At 40.2% G+C, this 26,833-nt stretch overlaps 1 protein-coding gene across 23 annotated transcripts in view; it reads right to left on the bottom strand.

The window, feature by feature from the left end:
• EPB41L2 (erythrocyte membrane protein band 4.1 like 2) overlaps positions 1 to 26,833 on the bottom strand; it is a 215,064-nt gene that overhangs the window by 18,309 nt on the left and 169,922 nt on the right. For 9 of the 23 annotated variants that reach the window (XM_044924229.2, XM_044924230.2, XM_025294532.3 and 6 more), the window contains 8 exons: positions 25,860 to 26,006; positions 24,412 to 24,513; positions 18,062 to 18,115; positions 17,283 to 17,852; positions 15,313 to 15,435; positions 13,428 to 13,526; positions 11,672 to 11,752; positions 7,019 to 7,124 (listed from right to left, as the gene is read on the bottom strand). In XM_044924229.2, the coding sequence (XP_044780164.2) occupies positions 7,020 to 7,124; positions 11,672 to 11,752; positions 13,428 to 13,526; positions 15,313 to 15,435; positions 17,283 to 17,852; positions 18,062 to 18,115; positions 24,412 to 24,513; positions 25,860 to 26,006 (1,281 nt within the window). In that variant the 3' untranslated portion in view covers position 7,019. The remainder of the gene's footprint in view (positions 1 to 7,018; positions 7,125 to 11,671; positions 11,753 to 13,427; positions 13,527 to 15,312; positions 15,436 to 17,282; positions 17,853 to 18,061; positions 18,116 to 24,411; positions 24,514 to 25,859; positions 26,007 to 26,833) is intronic. The other 14 variants (XM_025294541.3, XM_025294542.3, XM_044924233.2 and 11 more) reach the window with 13 other exon arrangements.

Raw genomic sequence — 26,833 nt, 5'->3', positions numbered from 1 at the left:
ATTTGTTAATTTTGTCTTGTCCTCGCCCTCTCTTTTTAGAGCCATTTAAAATTCTCAATTATAATGAAAAACTGGAGAAAACATGCAGCATTTGTGACTAAGGGATTAATATTCTTAACAATTCTGTAAAAGATCAAAGATGATGAACACTTGAATAGAAGGGAATGCCTATCCACTCCAGTATTCTTGCCTGGAGAATTCCATGGAAAGGGGAGCCTGGCGGGCTACAGTTCATGGGGTCGCAAAGGGTTGGACAAAGGACACAAAATGGCAATTCAAAGAAATGCAAATTGTGTTCATGTGCACATATGTATACATATATATGTGCAAATACGTGTATTCCCTAGCAATGAACAATAGTGATTTAAAAATACTCTATTCTCACAGTTTAAAAAAGGGAGGGGACAAATGCTCTTTCTTCGCCAGGTTGGCAAAGACTTTTTAAATGTCATACAATCTTTAGTGTTGGTGAGTGTGCGGGGAAACCGGGAGACTCTTAAGCTGCTAATGGGTGTCTAGCTCTGCAGAACCTCTAAGGAAGACAGATGGGAAAGATGTCAAGAAGAAACTTCGTGTTTGGTGGCACACCAACTCTAATTTCTAAAAATTTGTCCTAGAGAAACAATGAAATTAATGGCCTCAAAATGTACATACAATATTTGTAGCTGTGCATTTACTCGTGAAAACTGAGAAATTAGTCTAAATAGCCATTAAATAAGGGTCAAGGAAGCTGTCCTGTGTCCATTTGATGGCTGTTGGAAATTGATGAGATAATGATGGGCAAAGTTACCTACAATGTACTGTGAAGACACTGTGCACCGTGGAGAAAAACGCCAGATAGATAGGATAGACAGAATCAACAGGATTGACCTAAATGAACAGAGACATGAAAACACACATGCGAGTGCATCTGAGTGTGTTCACACACATACACACTGTGGAAAGGGATTATGTATCTCCAGGAGCGGAATGATTATGGGTCACTTACATTTTCTACCATCTTCCCCTTTCAAAAAATTATGATTGCCTCTCCTTTTTTATTACCAGAAAAAACACCGAGTTTCATTTGGAAAAACAACAGTCAATGATGATTCTGTCCCAGAGCAAACCCTGGGGAATCAAGACTCCCAGGTGCTAATGTATACACAATGGCAGAGGCATTACTGCCTCCTCTGTGGGGAAGTTCAAATATACTGGAAGTAACTCATTGGTAGCACCTGCCAGATTCACAAATGTTAAATGGAACATTCTATAGCATTCCACAGTGAAAACTGGCAGTGCCTGAAATGCACTAAATCCAAATTGACTTTTCATTTCTATGTAGAAGTCTCCATTTTAGGTTTAACTTGCATTGAAAACTAAGCTGTAATAAAATGCTAATTTGGGGGTGTAAGACTAGTACAACTAGGTAAACAGAATAAAATAAGAACGCAATAAATACAATGGGAACTGATATGCCTGAAACATCCCTGGCTCTTGAACTGAAGAGAGTCATCTGGAAGCTAATAGGCTGGTGCTTCTCTTTCAAGGACAGCGAGACCCTCACATGTAAATGAGCAGCTTGGGATCCGCTGGAGCTCTGTTCAGCCAGCACTGTCACTCTCTCTTGTCCAGGCAGTTAGACACTTGATGCTAATTTCCTGTTTGGATTCTCAAGTTCATTTTGAAACCGTGAACATCACCCTGACTCTGAAATGCTGGTTGGAACACAATATCATCTTGCTTAGAAACTGGTGTTCATGGATGCATGCCAGCCCAGAGAGCAACACCGCTAACTCCGAGTTATTCATTGTGGGTCGGTCGGGGCCTGGAACTCAGGGGCCATCGGACAGGCTCAAAGGAACGAGGCATGTGCCAGGTTTTTAGTGAGCACCGCACTAGCTTTGGTAGCTCTGTCAGACCGACACTCTGGCTTCTCAGATGAAGGCAGGCAAGGTGGATGGAAAAGCAAAAGGCCCAATTACTGAGCTTTCCCACTTCCTGAAATCACTGTGTAAATCCTGTTTCCTCAACCTGTTATCGGCTCCCTCTCCACTATGTGACTGAAGTAGCGCTGACAAAGCCCTCAGGCTGACTCTGGACCACCAATTCCAAAGGAACATGTATGTACCTGGTTTCTTTGCCATATTTAATGCTTGGTTACGCTCTCCTTCTTGGAGTTAGCTTCTCTTGCAGCTTTTGTGGCACCCTTTCCTCCCTGTTCCTATCTTCTTGCCATCTGATTCCTCCTCCTAGAGCTCCTCTGGTCCCCAGGCCCCAACTCTCTGACCTGGTCCTGGGTAGCGACACTCAAACCAAAGGCTTCATCAGTGGATGACACATTCAGATGTGTCCACTTCCTGTTCTGAAGTCTGCAGTGGTCTCTCTCTCTCTGAAAGCTCCTGGCTACTTCCTGGACCTCTCCATGGAGATATTCCACATGCATCTCAAACTCAGCATTTCTGGGGTTGAAAATTCTAAATTGTTATTTGACTTTTTAAGAACAAAAGGATTCATGGCTGGCCTGCATTACAAAAAGTTCTTACAATGTGTCTTATTAACAAATTCTACATCTGTAACTTCTATTGTCTCCCCAGTTTACAGATGGAAGAACTGAGACACAATGAAATAAAATAAGCTGTCCACATCACACAACTATGATTGGATTTGAGCCCTGCAAAGCTGCTGTTACACTTTCTCTTGACACTCAGACTATCTGGTAAATTTCCAATTAAGCATATCCTATGTGTGTATGTGTAAGTCGGAGCCTTATACATTCACATCCAAGCTTCCACTATAATTTCCATGACAGCTGGCCTCTCCTACAGTACCCGACAATGACAACAACAACATACGCTTTTGCTTTAAGACAACTACACGGAGAGAACCGGCCATTGCAAATGAAAAATAAAACTCATGTGTTCTATGACTAAAATTACAGGTACCACCAACCACCCATTTGCCCAAGACAGAAACCTGGGCATTATCTGGGATTCTCCTCAGCTCCTGCATCCTCCCAACTCACTAACTTCCATATCCTCATGCAAACAGTCAACAAGTCACAAACTTTATCTCCTTACTATTTCTCAAATACAAAGGAATACCCCATAGCTTTTCAGGATAAACTTCAGCCTCTTCTGATTGGCTACTACGACTATTTATGATCAGGCCTCTGCCTCTCTGCCCTGCTCATCTCCCATGACTCTCCTACAAGTGCCCTGCAAGGCAGCTGCACAGCATTTTGCACAATTCCTGGAGTGCTGGGTTCACAGAATCAGATCATGCTGGCTTGTGGATGGCCCCCTTCCACTCCTTTCTTCATTGGGCCAATTCTGATTTACCGTGACATTCAAGAGAAGCCATCTCTGATGCCCCATCCTGATTCTGAGATCTTGTCTTTGTTCCCACCAAATCCAGTGCAGAACCTATCAGAAAACTTGAGACTATTCTGCTGTGAGTGCAGACCTTGTTTGATTTGAAATCTCCATGGTAAAACAGCAGTTAACACTAATGAGCCTTCCAGTATATGTGAATAATGAACAACAACAGAGAGAACAAAATGAGTGAATAGATGAGAGACAGCTCCATCATTTCATCCTTTGGCTATCCACGGCTGTCAGCAAAAAGGAGGCGTCATTCACTTTTTCATCCTACATCAATGATTACTCAAGGAGTCTGAGAGGCTCATTTGAAGTCTGAGTTCACAGAGCTGATGGTGCCAGCTGAAGCAGGATTGGGAGCTCCCCCTCCTGGAGCTCATTCTTTCTGAGTCCACACAGATCACCCCACCAAGCCTGGGTTCTTCTCCCTCCTCATTAGGACCATTGTCGGACATGATTCCAGCGGAGACAAGGTCAGTAACATTGTGTATCCATCCGAAACCTCGTAAGTACACAGTCAGGATAAGATGGTAAGGGAGAGTAGTCCTTAAGAGGACATAAAAACAATGCAAAGATTTAGGGAAGTGCTCCTCTAAAGTATTTTCTTGTTCATGGAGCTGCATTTAGCTCCTCGGTCTCAAACGCCTGGCTAGGGGAGGCAGACTGGGAGTTCTGTCCGCATGTTGTTCTTTGACCAGCTTTCCATCCTCCACACCCCACTTTCAATGCTTGATCAAGAGGTCAGACTACTCCAAAGGAAGAGGTCAGGTTAAATCAGGAGGAGAGCTTTTCACACCTGAAAAGGGAGACGGGGCCAATACATCACAAACAATACTTTCTACTTCTCTGATGTTGAAACACTGTCTTGGTCCTGTTCTTTGTCTCCACTGACCTGCTGCCTCTGTGGGATTCTGGCAGGGCAGCCAGAGGGTAGCTAAAGCAGTAGAAACACATTCTTCCCAGCCCCGACAGTCATCAGCAAAGGAAATTGTTCAGGAACAAGTGGTGTGGCCAGTTGGGAATGGAGATGCTAAAATGACTTTGAGACACACTGAGGTAGCTCTCAATTGTCCTTCAGATTTCAACTCAAAGCTGAGCTTCTCGAGTAATTGCCTAATCTGGTAACAGTTCAAACCCTCTACTTTGTTTCCTCATATTATTTCCTTCAGAGCATCTGTGAGATAGGCAATTACACTTTATTTGTTAATACTGACGCCTCCCCTCCTGGAGTGGACCCTTCCGAAGGAAGGGGACCATGACTCTTGTCTACCAATTGACAATCCGAACTCTCACTGCCTAAGCTACCCTAGCACCTTTTGGCACTTGTTAAATATCTTTCCGATGACTGAATGAATCTTCCTAAATTTGTCTAGCTTACCCACCTTACATGTGAATTTATACTTTCACCGCCTAAATCTGTTTAACGAGGATGCTTATAAAAGATGACCTCTGAGACAGGCATACTTCAAAGGCTGTGTGTGTGTGTGTGTGTTCACTGCACAAGTGAATACAAGGTGCCAAGAATAATCCAGTACAGCCAAGATATTCTTGAAGAAAAAGAACTGGGGGGGTGTTATCCTACCAGATATAAATTCTAATTTTAAAGCTCTATGGCACTGGAGTAGGGGTAGGCACAGACTGATGGAAATGCGTGTGCTCAGAAACACACCCACGCTTGTAAGAAATTTGCTCTCTGACCTGCAGACTACATGGGGGCAAGGGTCGGCTGTTCAGTAGAGGGCTGGACCACTGGCTACAAACAAATCACTGTTTTCTAATCACACAGAAAAAATTTAAGATAGATTAAGGATTGATTCATGAAAGGCAACATTGAAATCTCTGAATTGAAAATGTCTTTAACACCTCAGGGTAGGGAAAAAGCATGCGCCATAAAGGGAAGTGTGATGGCTCAACTACATTAATATATTAAATGCTACATTCAGTATATTAACATATTGACCTCTATTAATAATAAAAGATAAACCACAAACCTGAAGATTCTTGCAACACATAAAACTGATGGAAGATTAGTATTCAGAATCTATTCAGAAGCAGTAAAACCAAGAAAGTTATATGGCATTAAGTTACACTTATGTTAAGTTACACTATATGTCGTAAGTTGTACGTCATTTCATATCTATCTACCACATTGGCAAAAATGAGTAAGTCAGAAGGGAGGCTGTGTTCTGGTAGGACCCCTCACTTCCCGCGATGGGAGAGCATTTGGCCTTGCCACAATGAGGAAGACGTGGTCTGTGACACAGCCTTCCTGTGGGGACCTCTGTCTCAATTGATCAGTGTATGGATCACTTTAAAAACAAAAATTCAATCTCAGTTATATGTGCTGTATAATAAAACCTGTTTTTCAAAATCCTAATACATACACAATTAGGAACACTTACCCCCTTTTTAAGAATTCTTTAACACTGCTTTTAATGGCAGTATGTATTTTTGTCATCATATGGAAGCAGCACAATGTATAACCACTCCCTACTGCTGGCCATTTAGATTGCTTCAAATTTCTTGCTAGCATATATAAAAATGTGATAGTCCTGAAGATAAGTACTTGTATACATCTCTGATTATTTAAGAAACTCTTCACAGTAGTTCAAGTGGTAAGCAGGTTTAATATAAGGTTTTGTCAAATTGCCCTCCAGGAAATATTACTAATTTATACACCAGCGTAAGTATAGTTTCCCTCCCACAACCTCCCTAACTCTCGCTAATATAAACTTTGCCACATTTAGAAGTGAATTTTTCATTTGTACTGATTTAGGTAATAATGAAGCTAAACACTTTTTGCTTATGTTTCTACATGGTTTACTTGCTTAATCCTCTGCTCTTTTTTTTTTTTTAACTTAAGTGAGTGAAGTGAAAGTCGCTCAGTTGTGTCGGACTCTTTGTGACCCCATAGATTATACAATCCATGGAATTCTCCAGGCCAGAATACTGGAGTGGATAGCCATTCTGTTCTCCAGGGGAATCTTCCCAACCCAGGGATCGAACCCAGGTCTCCCGCATTGCAGGCAGATTCATTACCAGCTGAGCCACAAGGGAAGGCCTTTTTTTTTTTTTTTTTTTTTTTTTTTTTACTTAAGTGTTTACATTTTTTGATGACACATAAATGACAATATGTTCCTTTCTCTGCCAAGCATACTGAACTTTATCACTTACCCTTTACTTTTGTTTTTGCTGGTTTGGCTCAAATTGTACGTATTTCTATAGTCAAAGCAAGCCTTCACTTTATGGTTCCTTCTCTGATACACAATTATTCTTAATGTCCACATTTAAAAGACTTAACTCATCTTGCCCTTGGGCCCCTACAATAAAAGTCCCTCATCTAAACAATGGCAATAGCATCTTTCTCAGAGGGTCACTGTGAACACTCAAGATAACTTATACTAATGTGCTTTACAAAATAGGACAGAAACATAAATGTTGACTATCAGCAGTTCTTGACACATGGCAGTTATCAACACCACATGATGCCCATTGATCCCCAGAGTTTATAATTAACTGAATGCAGGTCACCTGAGCAGGTGAACTTGGGGACGATTAAGACTGAAAGACTGGACAGACTATAGGAGACAGGCACGGTGATGCAAACAGGCCTTTCACATTACTCAGCAGAGACACAGCACAGACGACAGGGCTCTTACCTTACTCTTCCCCCTCCTCCAACTCGGTTTCTTTGTGCACCACCACCCTCGTGACCGACATGTCGGGGTGCTGCTCCCTGGCTTCCCTGATGGCCTGGGCCAGCGCCTGCAGGGTCAGGAGAGAGCATGGTGAGCAGAGAAAGAGGTTCTTTTTCGGGGTAGCAATGCATGAGCACACCCATCACCTGCGTTCCAGCCTCCAGCAAAAAGCAATGCTTTCACTGCTTTATCTGAGGAAGCAAGAAGATATGAAACGGCCTCCTTGTTCATTTTAGAGAGTCCATCTCATTTCCCCAGATTTCCCATTTCTCCCATCCATTTCCAGATAACAATTCATGGAGGAGAAACACTCAGGCCCTGAATTCCACCCAGCCTGGCATTGACAGCATGAGACATGGAGAAAACAGATCTTCTTTGACCTCAGAAGTTTCATCCATTACCTGACACTGACGCTGAGATTGTCAAGATCATGTTAAGGCCTGCTGTATGGACCCAAGGAATGAGGTAAAGCCTCCGGCATGCTGTCTGCCCTCCACACACTAGTGATACTTGTAGTTATATAGTTGCCTTACCCACCCACCCCCAACACACCCCCCAGCACAGGACCAGGCTCAGCTCATCTTTTCCCTCTTAGGCTCTCAGTACTTGCTTGAGGAATGTTGCGGGAAAAATATCTATCAACTTCCAGGACACAGAACGATTAAAACGGCAAGCAACAATGATGACAATCAGTTAAAAGCTAAAGAGGAGACTAATCTTTAGATAATAAAATACGGCTCCCTCTTTTACACGGAAACAGCGAAGGTGCAAAGGTTAATGGGCTCTCTCAGGGCCATCCTCCTGGGGGGCTGCAGGGCCGGAGAAGGACCTGAGCCGCCACTCCATTGGTTCATGGGCTCTTTCCTAGACCCGGCTATGAGAAAGCAGACAAGGTTTCTCTATGCTTGATCAGAAAATAAACTGTATATACAGATTATATACAAAGTGGAAAGATCCTATTTTTCAGAGGGAAAGGTGTTTAAAGAGGTCTTACGGAGAAAGTAAAAGAAAACCCACACAGAACAGTACTCTTCTAGCACAGAACTGGAAAATAAAAAAAGAAGTCCTACTAGGAGAAAGAGAGTTGTATCTCATCAGGAAAACAGGCCTTTGAAAAAAGCAGCAGAATTTTCTTGTGACTCTGTCACCTGCCTTCAAGGACAACTGCATTTCTTGTTTGCAACACTGTTTCTGTCAGCTGGAAGGTTATGGAACAAAACCCTGAGCCTCGTTCCACAAAGAAAGATAAAACTAACAAAAGATTATTTTTTACGCCGCAAGATTTTTACTCAGCTTGGAAGGCACTTGAAGATGCTTCAGTTCTTACTGGGGAACAAATTCTGGCGACTCACCAGAATTTGTCCCAACTCTCTCTTGTTGGCACAAGAGAGAACTTAGGGGATCAGGCTTCCATTTGAGCCGCAGCACAACTGCTTGTCGTATGGGGAGAGCAGGCAGCCGGGAGGGTGGGAGTGGAGTGGGGACCTGGTCTCAGAGCAGGACAGAAAGTGCTGCCATGTACCCACTGTAACGTGGATGGGGAAGGAGACCCAGTACAGCAGGGGGCCTCTAAGTCTGTGTGCCTGTGCAGAGGGAAGGGGGAGACTCAACAATGAACACTTGATCTACTCCCGGCTGGTGCGGAATCCCATCTGAGAAAGGCCAACCCTGATGGGGGCCAACGTGGCTACAACAAACTTCTCAGGCACTTTGAATTTATGTTCGTTACAAAGGTCTGTCTGGGCTTCCCTGGTGGCTCAGATGATAAAGAATCTGTCTGCAATGCAGGAAACCCAAGTTTGATCCCTGGGTCGGGAAGATCCCATGGAGAAGGAAATGGCAACCCACTCCAGTATTCTTACCAGGAGAATTCCATGCACAGAGAAGCCTGGAGGGCCTCAGTCCATGGGGTTGCAAAGAATCGAATGCAACTGAGAAACCAACACTTTCACTTTCTTTCACAAAGATCTGCCTGCTATTAAACCAGTGCACTTGTTAAAGAGGAAATATACATGATACCCAGGAGCAAGTGGAACACAAGAAACACACTTTAATTAGCTGAAAAGAATGGAAAATGGAAAACTGCTATTGTCATCTTCAAATGCATTTAAAATCAGTCTTCCTTTAGTTCCTTTCCTTCCATAACATCAGTACATATAATAAAATACTGTAAAATGTTAATGTATTATAGCAACAATCAAGACTGAGAAAGCTATCACATCACATTGCCAATTTAGAAGTTATTTTATTAGAAAGGAAACTCTGCCATCCTGTTTCTCCCTCCCTGGTTCAGAGCTGAGAGCCATCAGGTGTAGAACCTGCAAAGCGAGTTTCTATAGAAGCATGCCTCTTTCATTTGCCAACACAAAAAAAGATTCCTTTTTTTCCTATCCTGCTCGGATGAAGGATTTCCTTCCACTATTAAATTTCTTCTACTGTGGGCAAGGAACTGCAAAGGTGCCGATGACATGAAAGTCACTGCATGATCAACCTCAGTTTTTGCCAGGGAAGTGATTTTCCTCCTTTACTTTTAAATAGCTTCACAGTCTCATTCACAGGCTTTAAGGGGAAAGCAAATACACCATGAGCTTTGGATAACAAGCACAGCAGAAGCCACAATTACATTTACTCAAAAAAGTTTAAAACTTTTAACTTTTTCATTAAAAGTTATGAAAAGGGTAAATTTCTCTTCATTTGGATATCTGACCTCATTTTCAGGGTTTGTTTTTTTTTTTAAACTGGAGTATATAGCTGGTTTACAATGTTGTGTTAGTTTCAGATGTACAGAAAGTGATATATATATCCATTCTTTTTCAGATTCTTTTCCATTATTGCTAATTACAAGACACAATATAGTTCCCTGTGCTATACACTAGATCCTTGCTGTTTATCTGTTTACACAGAGTAGTGTGTGTGTGTTAATCCCAACCTAATTTATCCTTCCCCCTCCCCTCCTCTGTTTTAAAATGGGCTAAAACCGAACATCATACACACAAGGTGTGTGTCCTCAGAGCAACAGCTAAAGCTGTGAGGCATCATCATGACTCTTTTTTAACGGAAGAGTTAGGAATGTGTGTTATTTTGGAACTGACATTTCAGGCTGTGTTTTTAATATCCGCTGTTCAGAAGCAGTATCATCTAGATTTTAGTTTTCAAGTTAAAACAGGACAAAGAAACACACATAAAATAAAACCTGAGAGTAATCCATCACGAGAAAAAGTGGCATTTTAAAGCCTGAAAGGCCTAGTTCAGTGGAGAGAGAGTGCAGAAGAAACAAAAGCTGAGAGAAGGCACGGATTCCCACCCTCCATCATGCCAAAGAATGTAGGCTCCTGCCCAGCACACATTCAGCAAAGGCCGAGTGGGAGTCCCAAAGGGAAACAGACTAAGCATAGGGTTTATTCAAACTTAAGGTCAGAGCAATTCAACACTGTCCTAGTGAAGAGAAGTAGAATTAGTCCTCTATATAGGAAACCAGAGGCTTGGTCTCCACACAGGTAATTCACTTCTTAGTAATGAAGAGACATGTACGGTCATATACGAGGAATCCCCACTACTAAGTCAAAATAGAGTCAGGGCAACCCTTTACCTCTAAGAACTCTCATGGAATTTTAAAAAATACATTATGAAATATGTAAGTAAAATTATGTATACAGTCGTTTTTAAAAAAAGAATAATTTTCTTTCTAGGCATAGAAGAAAACCTACTCCTCTTTGGCCACATACAGTGAGCCCTTCTTAAACGAGAAATTTTGTTCTCTAAAATTCTCTTTCCCAAGTCCAATAGTGTTCAAAGCTGGGTTAACTATCATTTGTTCCTACTTCTCAACTGAGATGGCCAATTGAACATTTCCTTTTCCTCAAATTATTGTAAAAGGAAAAAAGCTTGGTCTCCTCTAAAGTTGAGATAAAAATCACTCAGAATATAATAAGACAAAAAATTCTCAAAACCACTTGGCACTGCAGTCTAAAATTAAAACAACTCTCCAAGTCACAGTGGTTCCATTCACTGCCTGCTTTTTAAAAGCATGCATTCTGCTCAACAATAGAATGGAAGCACTATGATTCTTTTAAAAAGTCTTTTCTGAATACGTGTAAATTTTTACTTTGTAAGAGACCTTATATTACCTTCTCCTACCCCTCAATAATGGTAATGACTAGAGGAAAACACCTAGAGGTAAACAGCCCAACTTTTCTAATGCTATTAAAAAAAGCTTGATAAGTTCCTAAAGACAGGCATAAGTCAAACTTAGCAGCTTTTCTTATTTTTTGAAGCCAAGGTCATGAAAATGCCATTTATTTTCTTATAACTGATGATTTACCGTTAAATCAGGCGCACATGAATGCCTGAAGGTTGCCAAAATTTTTTAATATTTAGACGCAAAGGCGTGTGTAAAGCTAGTGGGAAATGAAAAAGCAACCCATGTTTTATGCAATTCAGTGTTAGGAAGGCTGAAAGGACAGGCTGTGTCTAGGCTGTGAGGTGTCCTTATGCCAAGCTTAGGAGGTGGATTCATCCATGAGGTACTGGGAGAAGGGATGTGACACAGGAATGTGACATAACAGAAACTCAGAAAATAAGCATGGTCAAAGAAGCAGATACTCTGATCTTTACCTGGTCATGATCAATATCTGCATCTCCTGTGATCACAATGCGTTTCTCAATTCTTGTTTCAGATATTCCACCTTTTACAGTCTAGAGGTCATAAAGGAAAAGGGAGGGGGGTTAGCAATCACTAAAACATGTTTACACATAATCAGAGAAAACACAAATGGAGCACACCTAGACCTTCTGATAATCATTAGGCAATTGACACTGAGTGGGTAACACTGATGCTCCAGAAATGTCTTTATTTATACGCTCAATGTAGAATTCTATCATCCAATTTGAAAGCAACCTTAAAAACTCTCTCAGCATAATTCAGGTGAGATCAGGATGCAATAGATGTCATTTAATCCAAACAGTTCCACTGGAACATTTCATTACAGTTTCCTGAGTTTCTTCATTTCCCACTGGCCATTATTTTGAAAAGAAGCAAGCAGGGAAGAAATAGTTGTTTGGTTTATGTAGAATTTACAGGGACTCCTAATCATTTAGACATCTGGTTTAGTTAGGTTTGGAAAATTGCTTGATGTTATAGCTCTGATTGTTCTACTGGCTTCATACAAATCCATTTAGCTATTTTGTTCCTTTAGTTTAGCGCAATAACAGAAAGAGAACTTGGATTTGCTTTAAGATATGTAAGATGGGTGAGGGTGATAGAAAGACTTCCATCCACTGTTTGATTTGATTCCGCATGTGGTTGTGACATGAACACAGAACATGGCTGAACAAAGGCTGGAGGGGACCCGGGAGCAGGAACTTCTGGGTAAACTGCTGAACAGAGTCACTGGCTTGGAGCAAGGTGACAGAGCCTCAGGCATGATAGAGGCTGAGAGATCACATGCTCTGACACTCTAAACCATCAGTAAATACCACAGTCCTGAGAAAGCACAGACCCAACGTCTACAACACTGATAAATTTACACAGTCAACGGGTGATTACACCTAAGTGTAAGACACAGGGCTGACCACAGAGATCATGAGGTTTTAACAGCTAGATACACTTTAAAATGAACACCAATACCATCATGCGTTTTGGGGACTTTTTTAATTTACAAAGTTTTTTTTGTTGTTGAAATATTGAGTGAGGAAGGCAAAAGGGATACATTTGGGACCTTCAGTCTCTAGTAGAAGCAGCAGGCATTACTGGAAAATAATGCTTGGTTAGAAATGTGATGACCACAGCATACACTGGAATCACTTGGAGGGCTTCCTAAGCACTCCTGGGGTTTAGAAGATCTGGACCGGGGCCACAGTCTTCACACTGCTAGCAAGCCGCTGGATGAGACTGTTGTTGCCAGTGCAGAGACCACATTTTAAGAATCACTGGTCATCACACGTTAAACACTTAAGAGAATGATCTGGAAAAAATGCCCCAAATCCACATACTAGAACCTTAAGTCAATGGGGGAAATTTACATTTTTTGAATAACTCTGAAAATTTCCAATGGCGGTCTCCACTCATTTGCTTCAGTCAGGAGAGCTAACTGGTACTTACCAAACCTATGCTTCTATTTTATTAAGTTTCTTCTGCTCTTATAGCTCTCTCAGGTATAGCTATTTTGAACATATTTTTACCCCATGTACTTTACAAATTTGCAATTTGGTTTAAATACAAATGTCAGTGGAGCCCAATTTCTTGCATACTTTAAATCTATGCATGTTTATTCCAGGGCACTGTGTGTAAAAATTTGAAGAGTGAATAGGAACAAAGAAACAATTCAGAAAAGATTTTGTAGGCAATGTACATTCTCCTGGATTGCTTTACCTTGGTGATGTGTGTGGTTGTTGTTGTCGACACGGACTCAGATGTGATGGTCTGTGCGGTCAGTAACGTGCCTGAGTCACCACCAGCCCCGCCATCAATCTTTGGAGATTTAGGGGGAAAATACAAAGTAATGCTTAACTTCCGTTCTGTTTTCAGAGAAGACCCCTCCCCGTCAAACACGCATCTTTTAAGATTTATGCAGTTGGCAGAAGATGCTAGCTGCCAATCCCCTGCATGTTTGTAATGGTGATTTACTGATCACAGATTGGCTAGCATTTAAAGAGTAAAGGGAAGGATTAAATGCACATGTATGAGCAGAGAGAAAAAAGAATGGAAGTAGAAGATGGGACTGAGAACGACAGGGGAGTCATGAGAAAATCTGACTGAGGGCCATTTGCAGAATCTAGAAGAAGAAACCAGAGAACCAAGCAGAGAAGTTTCCACAGTGACCAGAAGTACTGGGTTTGTTGTTTTTTAAGCACAGGTGGGTAAAAATAAATGTTTTCTCATATTACTAAGCAACAGAGCCTGCCTAGCATAGACTAAGCTTAAGTGATTTGGTTAATTGCTTATCTCTAGATTTCTTTTTTAAATGACACTGTTCCTGTAATAGTTTGTGCGTATACACAGCTACAATGCATATGGCACACATGCACACCTGCGCATGCACTCTATGTGTGTGTGCATACATCGCTCATACATAAATCTTATATATATATGTATATAGATGCATACATATAGACATATACATATGTCTATATATGGTTTAACTGCTTTGATACTAGAAAGTTCTAGAGTTTACCAGGGGAAATAATGAAGCACATTAATGGCCTACAAGTTTATGCTAAGACCACCAAACCTATTTGTCTCCAGTTTCCTGAAACTGACACAGGAAATAACTGGAAGGTTCAGAGTCTTTCTTACTCTAAGTTAGGAGGAAATCTTTCGAGGTCGGGTCATGCTCCTCTATTTCTTTACAAGGGCACTTACCACAATAGAAACACATGAATACAGGCTCTCCCACCACACCCATTCGTAAGAAACCTAGTTGTGCTTATGGGGGAATCTATGCACATTTACAGAGAGCATATCTTAAAAAAAATTTTTAAAGACTGTTTCACACATAAATGCATTATAGCTTGAAAAAAATATTTTGAGAGGACAATAATCTGCAATCCTCCAGGACGGTACCTTCTAGAACACTAAATTTCTCAGTTGAGAAAAGAGTTGTCTAGGTTTCTAAATGGTTCCATTTTCAAATGATGACTATTTCCCCCTTTTTGTTACTCTTAAGGTTAAATATCTTAATTCTTACTTCAAATCTTTACAGAATCAATGTGTGAATACCAAAAATAAAACACACAAATGTGATATTTAGACGCATAGTATCATATTTATGTAAGAATGGCGACATATGTTTTCAGAAAATAATCAACTGTGAGGAGAAACACAGATGTGTACGTGAATACGCAAACAAAAGTGAGTTGATTGGCTCTGTCTTCATGGAGTCAGGGGTGGGAGGGTGGCAGGGATAAAAGCCTAATTCTATGAATCTACAAATTACATCAGATCCAATAAACTTTGTAAGATGATGTGTTCCCCAAGTATACATAAACATTCCTGGATATAGCAAGCCAGAAATGGTTTATAAGAATAATAAGAACAACATTGGTACAGCCTGTCCTAAAAAAATCACATATACTCTTCCCCCATAATTACTGGGTCAGCAATTCAATTGCAGCATGGTATGTGGCTAAAGTACAGTTACAAAATGAAAATATAAAAAGCTATGTCAAAGTCAGAAATGTAAACTAGGAGCAGACAGAATGAAAACAGAAACAAAGTAAAAAAGAACTCAAACTGTCCAAGTCTAGAGCTTTTGTACCTGTGGAGACTCATATGTGATGGTTTTGGTCTCCGTTTGGACAATAGGGACTTCCTTGGTGGAGATTTCTGTCCTTTGTGAGGCATCAGAAATTGTTACCATCTCTGTTTTTACCACTGGTGGCTGAAGTGAAAAGGAAGGGAAACATAAATTCTAGAGGTAATAAAATAAATGTGCTTAATGGAGCCTTCAAAAATAACTGAAATATATCCAAACACACACTCATACACAAATGAAAAGAGCAAAAGGAAATTATAAGAATGACACAAAAGAAAAACACTTTCCTTCAAAATCATATATATGTGTATAGATATATATATATGAAGAATAAGCTAGCATAATGGCTCCTGAAATTGTGGTAGGTTTCAAATTACGACGGTCCCAAATTACTTACGTGTCAAGCCTGGCGCACAGTGATATAGAAACTTAAGCTTTAAGCAAGTAGTGATCAAATTGAAAAGAAAACAAAACAGAATTAATGATGAGAAGTGACCTGCCTCCATTTTTATTACAGTTTAAAGAACCACATGGTCTGTGTGAAGGCTCAGGGTCTTTAATTGGCACACCTGGTCGGTAGGCTAAGCAGCACTCTTGCCCCCAAAAGCCCTTGCTGCCCTGCTGATACAGAGATTTCATTTTCAGAAAGAATATCTTCAAGCAGCATTGTTTTCAGTTATACTAATCTAAATCTTACAGTGTTTCTTCTGTATTACATAAGTTAAAATGTGATATATCTCTAGAGTTACTCCTGATGCATTAATGCTCTGAACTATTTAAAACATCCAAACAGAGGGTCACAGGCTGTTAACACTGGAGTCTGTCAAGCATGTATGCTTAATACAGACTATACTGCTACCAAAACACTACAGTGCTTTCCTTGAGAGAAAATTCCCAAGTGTAATAATTTAAAGAGGAAATCTCTGCAGAAAGCAATAGTTCAAAGCATTCAAAGACTTTCAAAATGTCATCTGCTGAAGTGAAATCAGAAATTTAAAAGTAACATAAATCCAGTTAATTATTTCAAGACAAAGTCAGTTCAAGATTTTCCACCCCATGAATGAGAGCAAACATGGAAAACCCTCTATTTTCAGCATTTGACTTTAGAATCGAGGAACATTCACACAGAAGTAAATCTTTCCTCAGCATAACTTTAACTCCCAAATCAGGGACCCTGCATCTAAATGGCCAAGACTTCATCTCAGAGGAGTGTGGAAAGTTCTGTTTCTTGAAGAGAAAAAGGGGAAAGCCTCATGATCGAAACAAGTCACAAAACATATAACCAAACTTGCAAATAACCCAGAATTGACTAGAGGACAGAATGCAAAGCGAAGGGTATCCTCTGCTTAGCTTTTCACTGCCCAGAAGGAAAGCTAAGTCCCTTGACCAGACTGTACAATCCCTGGAATCTAAAACCTGAAATGCCAGTGGTATTTAAGAAATAATGTTTTCATCATTGCTAGATGCTGAATTCTGAGCACCACGGTAATAGGAGCCTGCTGCCATTCCTGAGAATCTTATATTGAAGAGAGAATGAGCCAGAAGATCAAACCCAGTCGTGACACCAGCAACACTCACACTGATCATTTTTCACACACACAATTTCCTAATGAACAGAATTCAGGATTTAGTAAGAGGAGGCAGTGCAACTTAAAGATAAGCCTTGAAAAAAATCTGAAAACATGCAAAGAAAAATTTCAGTGTGAAATGAGAAGGGGGAAAAAAAAAACGAAGTGGCTGCTGTCGGAAAGTTTACTCTATCAATCAGGAGATCCAGTTGCAGTAAAGATGCCAGAAACTGTGACCCCAGAGGGCAGAAAAATCGACAGAGCAGGGCCATTCCCCTTCCTCCCTGGAGAGATCAAATTCAGAATCTTGTCGGAAAAGCTGAAGGAGAACAGGGAGGACAGGAGAGGAGGAGAGGCAGGTGCTCTCCACCTGAGAAACAGCTCTCGAGTTGAGCTCCCATTTACCTCTGAACAACAAATAATCTGTGGCAAAACATCAGTGTCAACATGAGCCACCTCTCCGTTAACCTTCTGCGGCTCCTCCTCTGTTTCTTCGCCGGTGTCTTGCTTAACAGCGCCTTCGTTTACACTCTTCTCAGCAGGGATCTGGGGGGCCACTACCTTTTCCTGGGGCAGTGTTTCTACTGGGCCGACACTGGCCCCTGCGTGTGTGACTGGGCTGGCTGCTGGCACTGGGTCCTCCCTCTCTACTACCTTGGCTGCTTGGCCGGGTGCCTCCTCCACCTCCTCTTCGTCCTCCTCCTGCTCCTCCCTGATGGTGCCCTCAGTCACCCGGTGGTGGGGCCGGTACTCCCCCACGTCCTCCTCCTCCTCGCTCTCGCTGCTGCTGCTGCTGCTCTCAGAAGACAGGGAGGTGGAGTCTTTCTGCATCCCTGGCTCCACCTTCCGCATCTCCCCAGGACCACGCCCAGGGGACAGCTCTTTACCGTTCATTTCTTCGGGGATTACTCTTTCGTCTTTCCCAACCTCTGCCTGCTTCTTCTCCTCCACTACATTCAGAGTCTCAAGTGAACTCTGCACAGAAACAAAAATGGATGAAGGGAAACAAAAATAGATGAATAAATCAAAAACGACGGCAACCCAAATTAACCGATGGCAGGTTTCATGTCATGGAGAAAAGCAAAGATGATGATGATGATGGCGGACTGAAAGGGAAGCGGGGTGGAAACGTGAGCAGGATTGGAAACGTCGAGCAATGGTGTTAACATGGTAAAGGGGAGAACCTTAACAGCATCAGTGGCTCCGGCGCAAGGCCCTTCGGACTCAGGAGCACGTCTCTGCGGAACAAAAAGCAACCGAGGACACAAAATCAATAAAGGTTTACCTCGACACCCACCAAGACAAACATCTGACACTGCAAAGCAGAGCAGCAAGAATCAACAGCTATAAAAATCTTTTGTTCAAGGTCACGTGAAGGACAATCCAGACAAATGCAAGCTTAGGGAAGGAAACAAAAACACAAAAATAGCCAGCATCCTCCCAAAGAAATGAAATGGTTTTATTATACTTAGATCTATAAGCTCCTTCCTGTTGAAAAGGTGTGGAGGAGGGGTGGGGTGGGGAATGGAATTATACCAAAGCTTACTCATTATTTTAAAGTTTATATGTTAAGACTTTTAAAATCTATTGACAGCTTGATTTTAATCAGACTTAAGGAGGAAAAAAAAAAAACAAAAACACAGCATGGCCTGAACATGATTCCTAAATGAATTATCAATAAGATGATATCTTTATCTTTTGCTGGCTTATTTAAAAGTCAGTTTTAATTGGCAAAATTATAGTTGGTCTCGGATAGTTATTAACACAAAAGTGTCGCCATTTCAGAAATGGTTATTAGCATCCCAAACTGTGTTACAGATTAGCAAAAAGGGGTATTATAACATTAGAAGGGATGTCAGTGATGGCTCCAAGTGTTTTCGCTTAGAATTTAGCTCCTCCATTTGAAAATTGAAATGAACCAAGTTTATTATTTGAGATGCTCATTGCTGACCCCCTGCAGATATCTACTTTGGGGGTGTAAATTTACTTTGACTAAGTACAGCACCTAAATGTTCAAATAAATGCTTGAAGATCATATACATTAGAAATATAACTTACCATACTACAGCATTGATAATCAGGGTAGAAACTTTCTTTAAAAGGAATCTGTTTTTAAAGCTTAAAATTTTCCTTATTTTTTGAAAAGGCTAATTTATACTGATACAAATAATTCCTAGCCAAGTTTCTGGCATTCCAGTAGCACTAATGCTTTGTGCTCTGACTTTACAAATTCAGCTAGAGACAGTAGCCCTACTTATTTAGGAAGGTATCTCAATGCTGAATGAAGAGCACTGCACCTCTGAACCCTCTGGGCAGAAACAACCGCACTGTGAAGCTGCCAAGACACTAACTGGACTGGAGCTGCTTCCTACAGTAAATAACACAAGCTCATGTTTATCTGCTCCAGCAGCATGGAAAACCATGAGCAAAAGGTCCTAAAAGGTTACCTATCAACATATACTCACAGAACATCTTTGACCTGCACTGTTATTCTTACATATATGGTAAGGGAACATTTTCAATGCTCAACATTAATACCATGTAAATCATGTCACTGACAGAACGAGAGAGCCATCTTTCCAATGTTATTGAAAGCTAAGGTTTCGCATGTTAAACTGGAAACCTCTAAATTGACTTTGCTATTTAGGCAACATTCAACTGTAACTCCTTACAAACTTCTTTATAAATAAAGATCCAGTGATCAGAACATTTCTAAAGGAGATATTTCATTATTATCACTTTTATTACTGAACCTCAAATGGCCAGATGGATTCTGCCCAAGTTCAGGGAATCCCTTAGGGGTCATTCCCCCCAAAATCAAAATTGACTATGGCAAGCACTTCAATTTTTTCCCTATGAGCAGAATTTTTAAAATAATAAGCCATCTGAAGACGTTTAAAGACATTTTGGCTTTGAAAACTTTTGCAAAAAATGCTTTAGCTTCTATGTGGTTGAAGGTTTCCCTCCACATAACACCCCAGACTCTGTACCTTTGTGACTGGTTTAAATGATTCTCTCAATTTAGGCTGACTGGAGAGGGGAGAATAGAAAGCAAGAGAAACATCCAACCGGTATCTTTTCCTCGTGTTCAAATTCACTCATTATTTCTTGAATGTTTCTCCCAGGAAGAGTTAATTTCACCAATGAAAGCACTGGAGGAAAGGGTTCCTTAATACTCAAAAAATAAAAATCACTCTTAAATGTGACTTTTAAAAAATGGGAAACAAAGCAAAATGCACCTCAGGCAACCGTGAGAAGGGCGAGGAAAGCTTTTCAGAAGGTGCATTAGAGTTCACAACAGTGCCCTCTGCTGTCCAAGTGGTGGCTGAGCTGAAGGAGGCCTTCATGCTATCAGAAAAGCCCTTTTCACTAAACAAAATGGATGTTATCTCCTCTTCTAGGCTCTGGAGAGGTCAGAAAAGGAAGAGCAAAGAATTAGCAATGAGTCAGAACGGACAGCGGTGACCTATTGAAAGAAAGGGAAGGTTACGCAAGAAAGAATCACAGAGCAGCATACATTGAAAGAAAGGCGAGGATTCTAAAGATGCTGCAGCGGGCATCTGTGGCCATCTGCCTGAATGCTGGCTTTCCACCCTGTTTGAGGGTTGTTGATAGCTCTAACCTTCAGAAATGCACTAAACTCTCTGGTTTCTCACTGAAACTTTATCACAAGCTGAGCATGACTGACCCACCTGCCCATCAAATGCTACTTCATATAATCTTGAGGGAGCTTCTGGGCATGGGCCTTTCTGCATATAACAGCCTCTTCCGGGGCCCCTCCACTTGCTACGCTCATTTCAGTGTTAGACCTTATGTCCCTAACCCCCTGCCTCCAACGCTCTTAACTAGGCACTCTGGGCCTTGCCAATTCTGTCGTCACTCTGAGGTCCACTCCACGCTCTGCGTATGGCCTTCACGAACTATTTCAGCTCCTATGATCTCTCCCTTCCCTATACCACTTTGTCCATACCACAAGCACTGTGACAGTAACCCACTGAACTTCCCTCAGATATGCTAGATATGCTATGGAATAAAGAAACAGTGTCTCTTTTTTCTTTCAGTAAGAAATGGGTAAAGGAAAAAATTCTAAACAGGAAGACAAACTTCAGAGGGTAAACACTCAGCAATGTGAAAAAAATCTGTCTCTGAAAAGCTACTAAGGTGAATTGAATCTTCGCCTTTCTAGCCCTTAAATGATGGTCCCTAATCTGCCTGAGGATACAATAGGGAAGCTGGGGACTATCTCAGATATTATACCTAGAATACCAATGGTAAGGAATTATCAGGTAGCTCCCTCTCACGTTAGATGTGTGCAATAATATGTCCTAACAAACCCCACAGCTCAGAGATCAGAGACAAATGAATGAATAAATGAATGGCACTCTGGGGTGCTTCGTGGGACAGTGCCCTAACCGGGATGAGTGGTAGCTACAAGGAGATGCGGAGCATGCTAAGTTGCTTCAGAGATGAGGAGAGCAAGGTGCATAAGCAATTACAATAGTCAGGAGAGAAAAAAGCTTCTGGACAATTCTGGACAATTTCAGCTGAATTAAGAGTCTGCACAATTACATGATCCCTAGGGTCAGGTAGGTGGAGATGGTGTCCTACTAGGTAAAAGATCACTGGGGAATTTAAATTAAGTACCATGCATCTAAGTATTCAATAAAATATCTCCAAAAGTACCTTAAAACTACAGTCTATGTAATCTCTACTAGACTCTTGACAGAAATTTTATATAAGTTCAAAGAAAGAAAGTGAAGTCATTCAGTCATTTCTGACTCTTTGCAACCCCATGGACTGTATAGCCTGCCAGGCTCCTCCATCCATGGGATTTTCCAGGCAAGAATACTGGAGTGGGTTACCATTTCTTTCTCCAGGGGATCTTCCTGACCCAGGGATCGAACCTGGGTCTCCTGCACTGCAGACAGGCTCTTTACTGTCTGAGCCGCCAGGGAAGCCCTATACAAGTTTAAGTATGTCATAATTCTCACAATATATAAGAGAATATATTGATATAAAAAATTAATAATATTTAATAATAATAATTAGCCTATATGTCTGTATGCCTGTCGCTCAGTCATGTCCACTCTTTGTAACCCCATGGACTGCAGCCCACCAGACTCCTCTGTCCATGGAATTCCTTCAGGCAAGAAGACTGGAGTGGGCTGCCATTCCCTTCTCCAGGGGATCTTCCTGACCTAGGGATTGAACCTGGGTCTAACTGCATTGTAGGCATCTTTACCATCTGAGCAGCCGGGGAAGCCCTAATTTGCCTATTAAAGACAAAGTAATTTGATTTCAAATTTTCTGCCCTATTCTCAAAATCATTCATAATATACTGAAGTCATTTTGAAAGTCTGATGTATTGATTTCTAAACAAGAAACAATTATTTTTTTTAATCTATAAAACCCATTATAGACATTTGGAAATCTGGAGAAATTATACATATGTATAATTCTTATTTTGCATTTTATTAAGGACTGCCAATTTAAAGAAAATCAATAAACTGAAAAATTAAGTAGCAAAATGAAGTTGGAAGAAAGATAGCAATTTAAAAGATACTCTGTTAAAAGTCAAAATACTCCAGTAGACTTACTTAACTTTCAACTAATAGTAGTGATGTGTTGAGAAGTGGGAGAGGAAGTACATTGTAAGTGGTCAAAAAATGTTTATTGGGTGAATGGATGATTGCAGTTACAACAACCCATACATGTGTCAAATAAGTGCATATTTTCTAGCATGTGCTACAGAGAAGAATAAGAAAAAAGCAATAATTTCAATGGCAGATAAACCATTTAGGAGTTTAAGAGTGGGTGAATTCCAGATGTAAATTTCACATGACCTCATTTTAATGTTAACTTCTACAATAATGAATGGATAGTTTTCACTGTACATGGTTTATACTGTACACTCCTAAATGACGACATCCAGAAAACATGATCATGTTAAACATCTTCACCAAAATCCCAAAGTTTCCTATTGTAAGGACATCACTGTAAATTGATCAAATGATGTCATCTGACTCACTTCTCAGGAGGATAAATTTTCAAAACTATATAATATTTCAAAGCATTATGATATTAAAATAATCATTTGATACAGAGTCTGATTTGCTTTAGATTTCAAACTAACCTTTCAAGTATATAAAGATGCTACTTGGTTTAACTTTATGATATTATCTTTCACATCTGTGGTGTTCCAAAAATATTTCATCTCACCTAGACCTCAAATCCTTTTAGCGCAAAGCTTCATCTTCTGCTTATTCTGCCTCCTCCACCACCCCAGTGTACGTTCTGATGAGTAATACTCTTTACTGATTAACAAAATCAGACGAGGTGGGAGGGAAACACTTTCTCCTTATTCCAATCTGTGCTCTCATTCACATCCCCTATAATCCATTCCTCATTCAGTACCAGAGGGATTTTCGTCAGACACGTGGGATTATATCACTACTCAGCTTAAAGCTCTCCAATGGCTTCCCCTCACTCACTCCTGTAACAATTCCAAATTGTTACTATGCTCTTAAAGATCCTGCCAAGATCTGGGGTCTGACCTCTATGACTCTTCTAAGACCTTGTCATTTGGTCTTTCAGTCCTTTAAAGAAATTCCTGTCTTGGGGCTGTTGCATCTGCTCTTCCTTACACATGGAAGAAACTTCACATGTCCACCTTCTTTTTCATCATTAAGGCCTCAACTCAAATGTTATCTCTTCTCATGCCTTCTCAATCCTCCTATAATGTATAATAAGTATTTCATCTCCCTAATAGTTATTTGTACCCCAAATTTTCCAGTCACTAATTTGCATGTCTGCTATCTCCCACACTACACTCTAGGCATTCTAGTCCCAACAAACAGCAGGTTGATCAGCTGGCTAAACAAACTCAGAAACAGAGGAATAAGAATGGAAAAGCAACAGAAAACTAACTTCTCTAGAAATGCCAGATACTTCATATATGCAGGAGCACAGACAGATCTGAGGGGCTGCTTGTGTGCACCAAAATCTTTTGCTGCATTAAAAATGGGTCTACCTATGGCTGATTCTTGTTGATGTATAACAGAAAACCACAAAATTCTGTAAAGCAATTTTCCTTCAATTAAAAAAATTTTTTTAAATCTTAAAAATAAAAATTCAAAAGGATTCCAAATGTAGTAAAACAGTACCCTAAGTCACACACAGTTATTTTAACACCACCACAGTGTGCCTTGTGCAAACAGTGCATTTTCATGAAATCATGGTTTCCCAACTGCCAGCCACATCCATTGAAATTAGGGGTCACTTATCACCTAAATCGGTTGAGATGTCTGCATTTCAAATTGTGGAGTTTCAAATCAAGTCCTTCTGCAATATGGTGATTCTCATCTAATAATCCCATGTTTCTATCTTACATGGAGTTATCTTTTCAAGCACTCAAAAATTATTTTTAAAAATTCATGTTGATACACAAGGGAAAAGACGTATCTCATGGCTGCGGACAGAAATCAAGGAAAAGAGGAAAAAGGCAAGAGTAGATCCAAGGATGCAAGGTGAACACCTTGTCCGCCTCCTGGGTCTTTTCTTCAACTGTCCGTGCTGCCACCATCTGATGCTTCTCCTTCATGGATAAAATATCCTTGAAAAGATGGTCTCCTTTGCTCTATTGTTTTAAACAACAGACATAATCAACAAATAAGACACACACGTTACACCTACAGCAACACAAACATAAAATGGCGGCGTGGGTCAGCGAAACAAACCCGGCGAAGCGGCACATAAAAGGGGACCCAGTCTCAGCACATCATCAGTTTCCCCAGAAAACACAACACTCTAGGGTTGATTGTGGAAATATGGACATTAATATCTTCATAAAAGCTGAAAACAAGAACTTAAAAGTAGTACAACTTCAGAAGATGCCGCTATGGTGTTTTAAATCTTAATACTGTCAAAAATCTTTGCGGTTTACCGGTTTTTCTTTTGCTCATCTGCTTTAAAGAGATTTGTCCCTTCCACTGTCACACAGAAATTTAAAGCAAATAACAGCTTTGCTTTTTAAGAAAAGGGTGAATAAAAAAGCATGAGAATAGCGAATTCAAATGCCTACCATTTGGCAACATTCAAAGTCAGACTAGATGATGAATTTAAGGAGAAGAGAGGGGTGAAAGGGAAAGGAAAAAGAGAGAAACTGTCAGGTAACACCTGAACACACTTTTAAAACTGTGTATTAAACATAGGATGATCACGATTTCCTCAAGCAAAACAGATGAGCTGATGAAGTTCTTGGTTGACAAAAGGAGAGACTTTGGAGCATCAGAAAAGAACAGATGCAGACGCAAATGAAGAAACATTTTAAGAATGTATTTTAAAGGCAATGCTTATGTTGGTGGCGGAGAGAAATAAACCATGGAAAGAAAAAGGATGAGTTTGGAAAGACGGGTGAAAATATTTTTAAAACATTAATCTGGATTTTATTACTAAGAAGTTTCAATATTAGTTATATAATTAATTAACATCTTGCCAGTTTTCAACAGAGCTCAGCAGTCTTCAAAACTAAATTTAACTCTTTATCCTCACAGTAATAACCTTAAACCATTCTAAATATGGTCTACATTACTACATCCCTTTAATTACTAATTCTTTAATTATTAAACAAACTCTTACTTCAGACGTCAATAATTTAAAATCTTATTAAATACAGTATACATCGGTTTTTAAGTCACTTGATGTAACAACTCATTACTACCAATTTACTCGAGTAAAATAGTGAAATTATTTTGAAAGTAGTTGCAAAGTATTTTGAAACTCATACAATTTACCCAAGAACTATGTCAATAAGTATTACACGCTGTTAATAAATATTTAGTATTTAAAAAATTGTTAGCAGTTACATTTTAAAAACGGGAATATTTTCTAACTTCTCGTAAGAATCAACATAACAGATTAACAACCTAAGTTTTATGAACAGCTGGAGTGAGACATACAGCCAACAAATAGCTAGTCACATACCCCTTGTGTCTGTAGGGACAGAGGTGTGATACGTCGTTTTTCCCATTCATTAGGGCGTGGTTCAGGTGTGGATTCCATAAAATTGCGCTTGAGTTCACTAATGCTAGCCTGGTGTTTCAGTATTTCCTCCTGGGCCTTATCCAGGTCCTAGCAATATGTAACGTAATAAAAGGGGAAAAATCCAAAAGGAAGAAAAAAAAAAAAAAAACCCAATAGGATAAAAATAAAAAATGAAAACAAAAATAAGACAAAGCAAACTTATGATTAAAAAACATAATAAAGCAAGAAAAATGCCAAGTCTCAAAAGCCATATCACCACCTACAAATATGAGTTTGTTCAAATTTGAAAATTAAAGCCAATGTGTAATTTTTTTATGATTCACGCCTTAAAGGGTTCTGATCTCTTTGTTCAGAGTTGTTTAAGAAATCATGAGGAGGAGGCCACGGAACTCAACATGGCCAATAAACCTTCTTCCTCATAGTTACATTTAAAAGGCACTTTGTTCCTGCAAATTCACCTTTCAGATTTGGGCTACAACTAGAGTTGCATTCTGTGAATATAATGAAGAAAGTAAAATTAGAGAAAGGTGGACTCAGAGCATATTGGGCCTGATGGGAAATCCGGTCCAGGATCATACAAAAAGAGGAGGGAATGGTGATGGGGAAAAAACAGTTGACTTTGTTCAGGAAATTCCAGCAATGGTTTTTAATCCTTATAGAATAAACATAACAGCTGCCAGAAGCTGCTTCTATTTGGTCTGACTCTAAAATAAATGAACGTCATCTTGGTTTCACGTCCTTGCCAAGCATAAATGTGGGACCCAGCCACCCACATATCAAATGGTCCTTAAAAGAAGATGTGAGAAAAACTACCAGGTCAATTTTCACTGAAATAGGCCCTGACAAATGTTGCTTGTGGGATTTTTTTTTAGATTGGTCCTGATAAATGGTATTTGTAGGAATAAAAGGTAGTA

The sequence above is a fragment of the Bubalus bubalis genome, chromosome 10 (assembly GCF_019923935.1).
Source record: "Bubalus bubalis isolate 160015118507 breed Murrah chromosome 10, NDDB_SH_1, whole genome shotgun sequence".
NCBI classification, from domain to species: Eukaryota; Metazoa; Chordata; class Mammalia; order Artiodactyla; family Bovidae; genus Bubalus; species Bubalus bubalis.
Note: the sequence above shows the minus strand (reverse complement) of the source record. Positions and strands in the feature narration are given on the sequence as shown.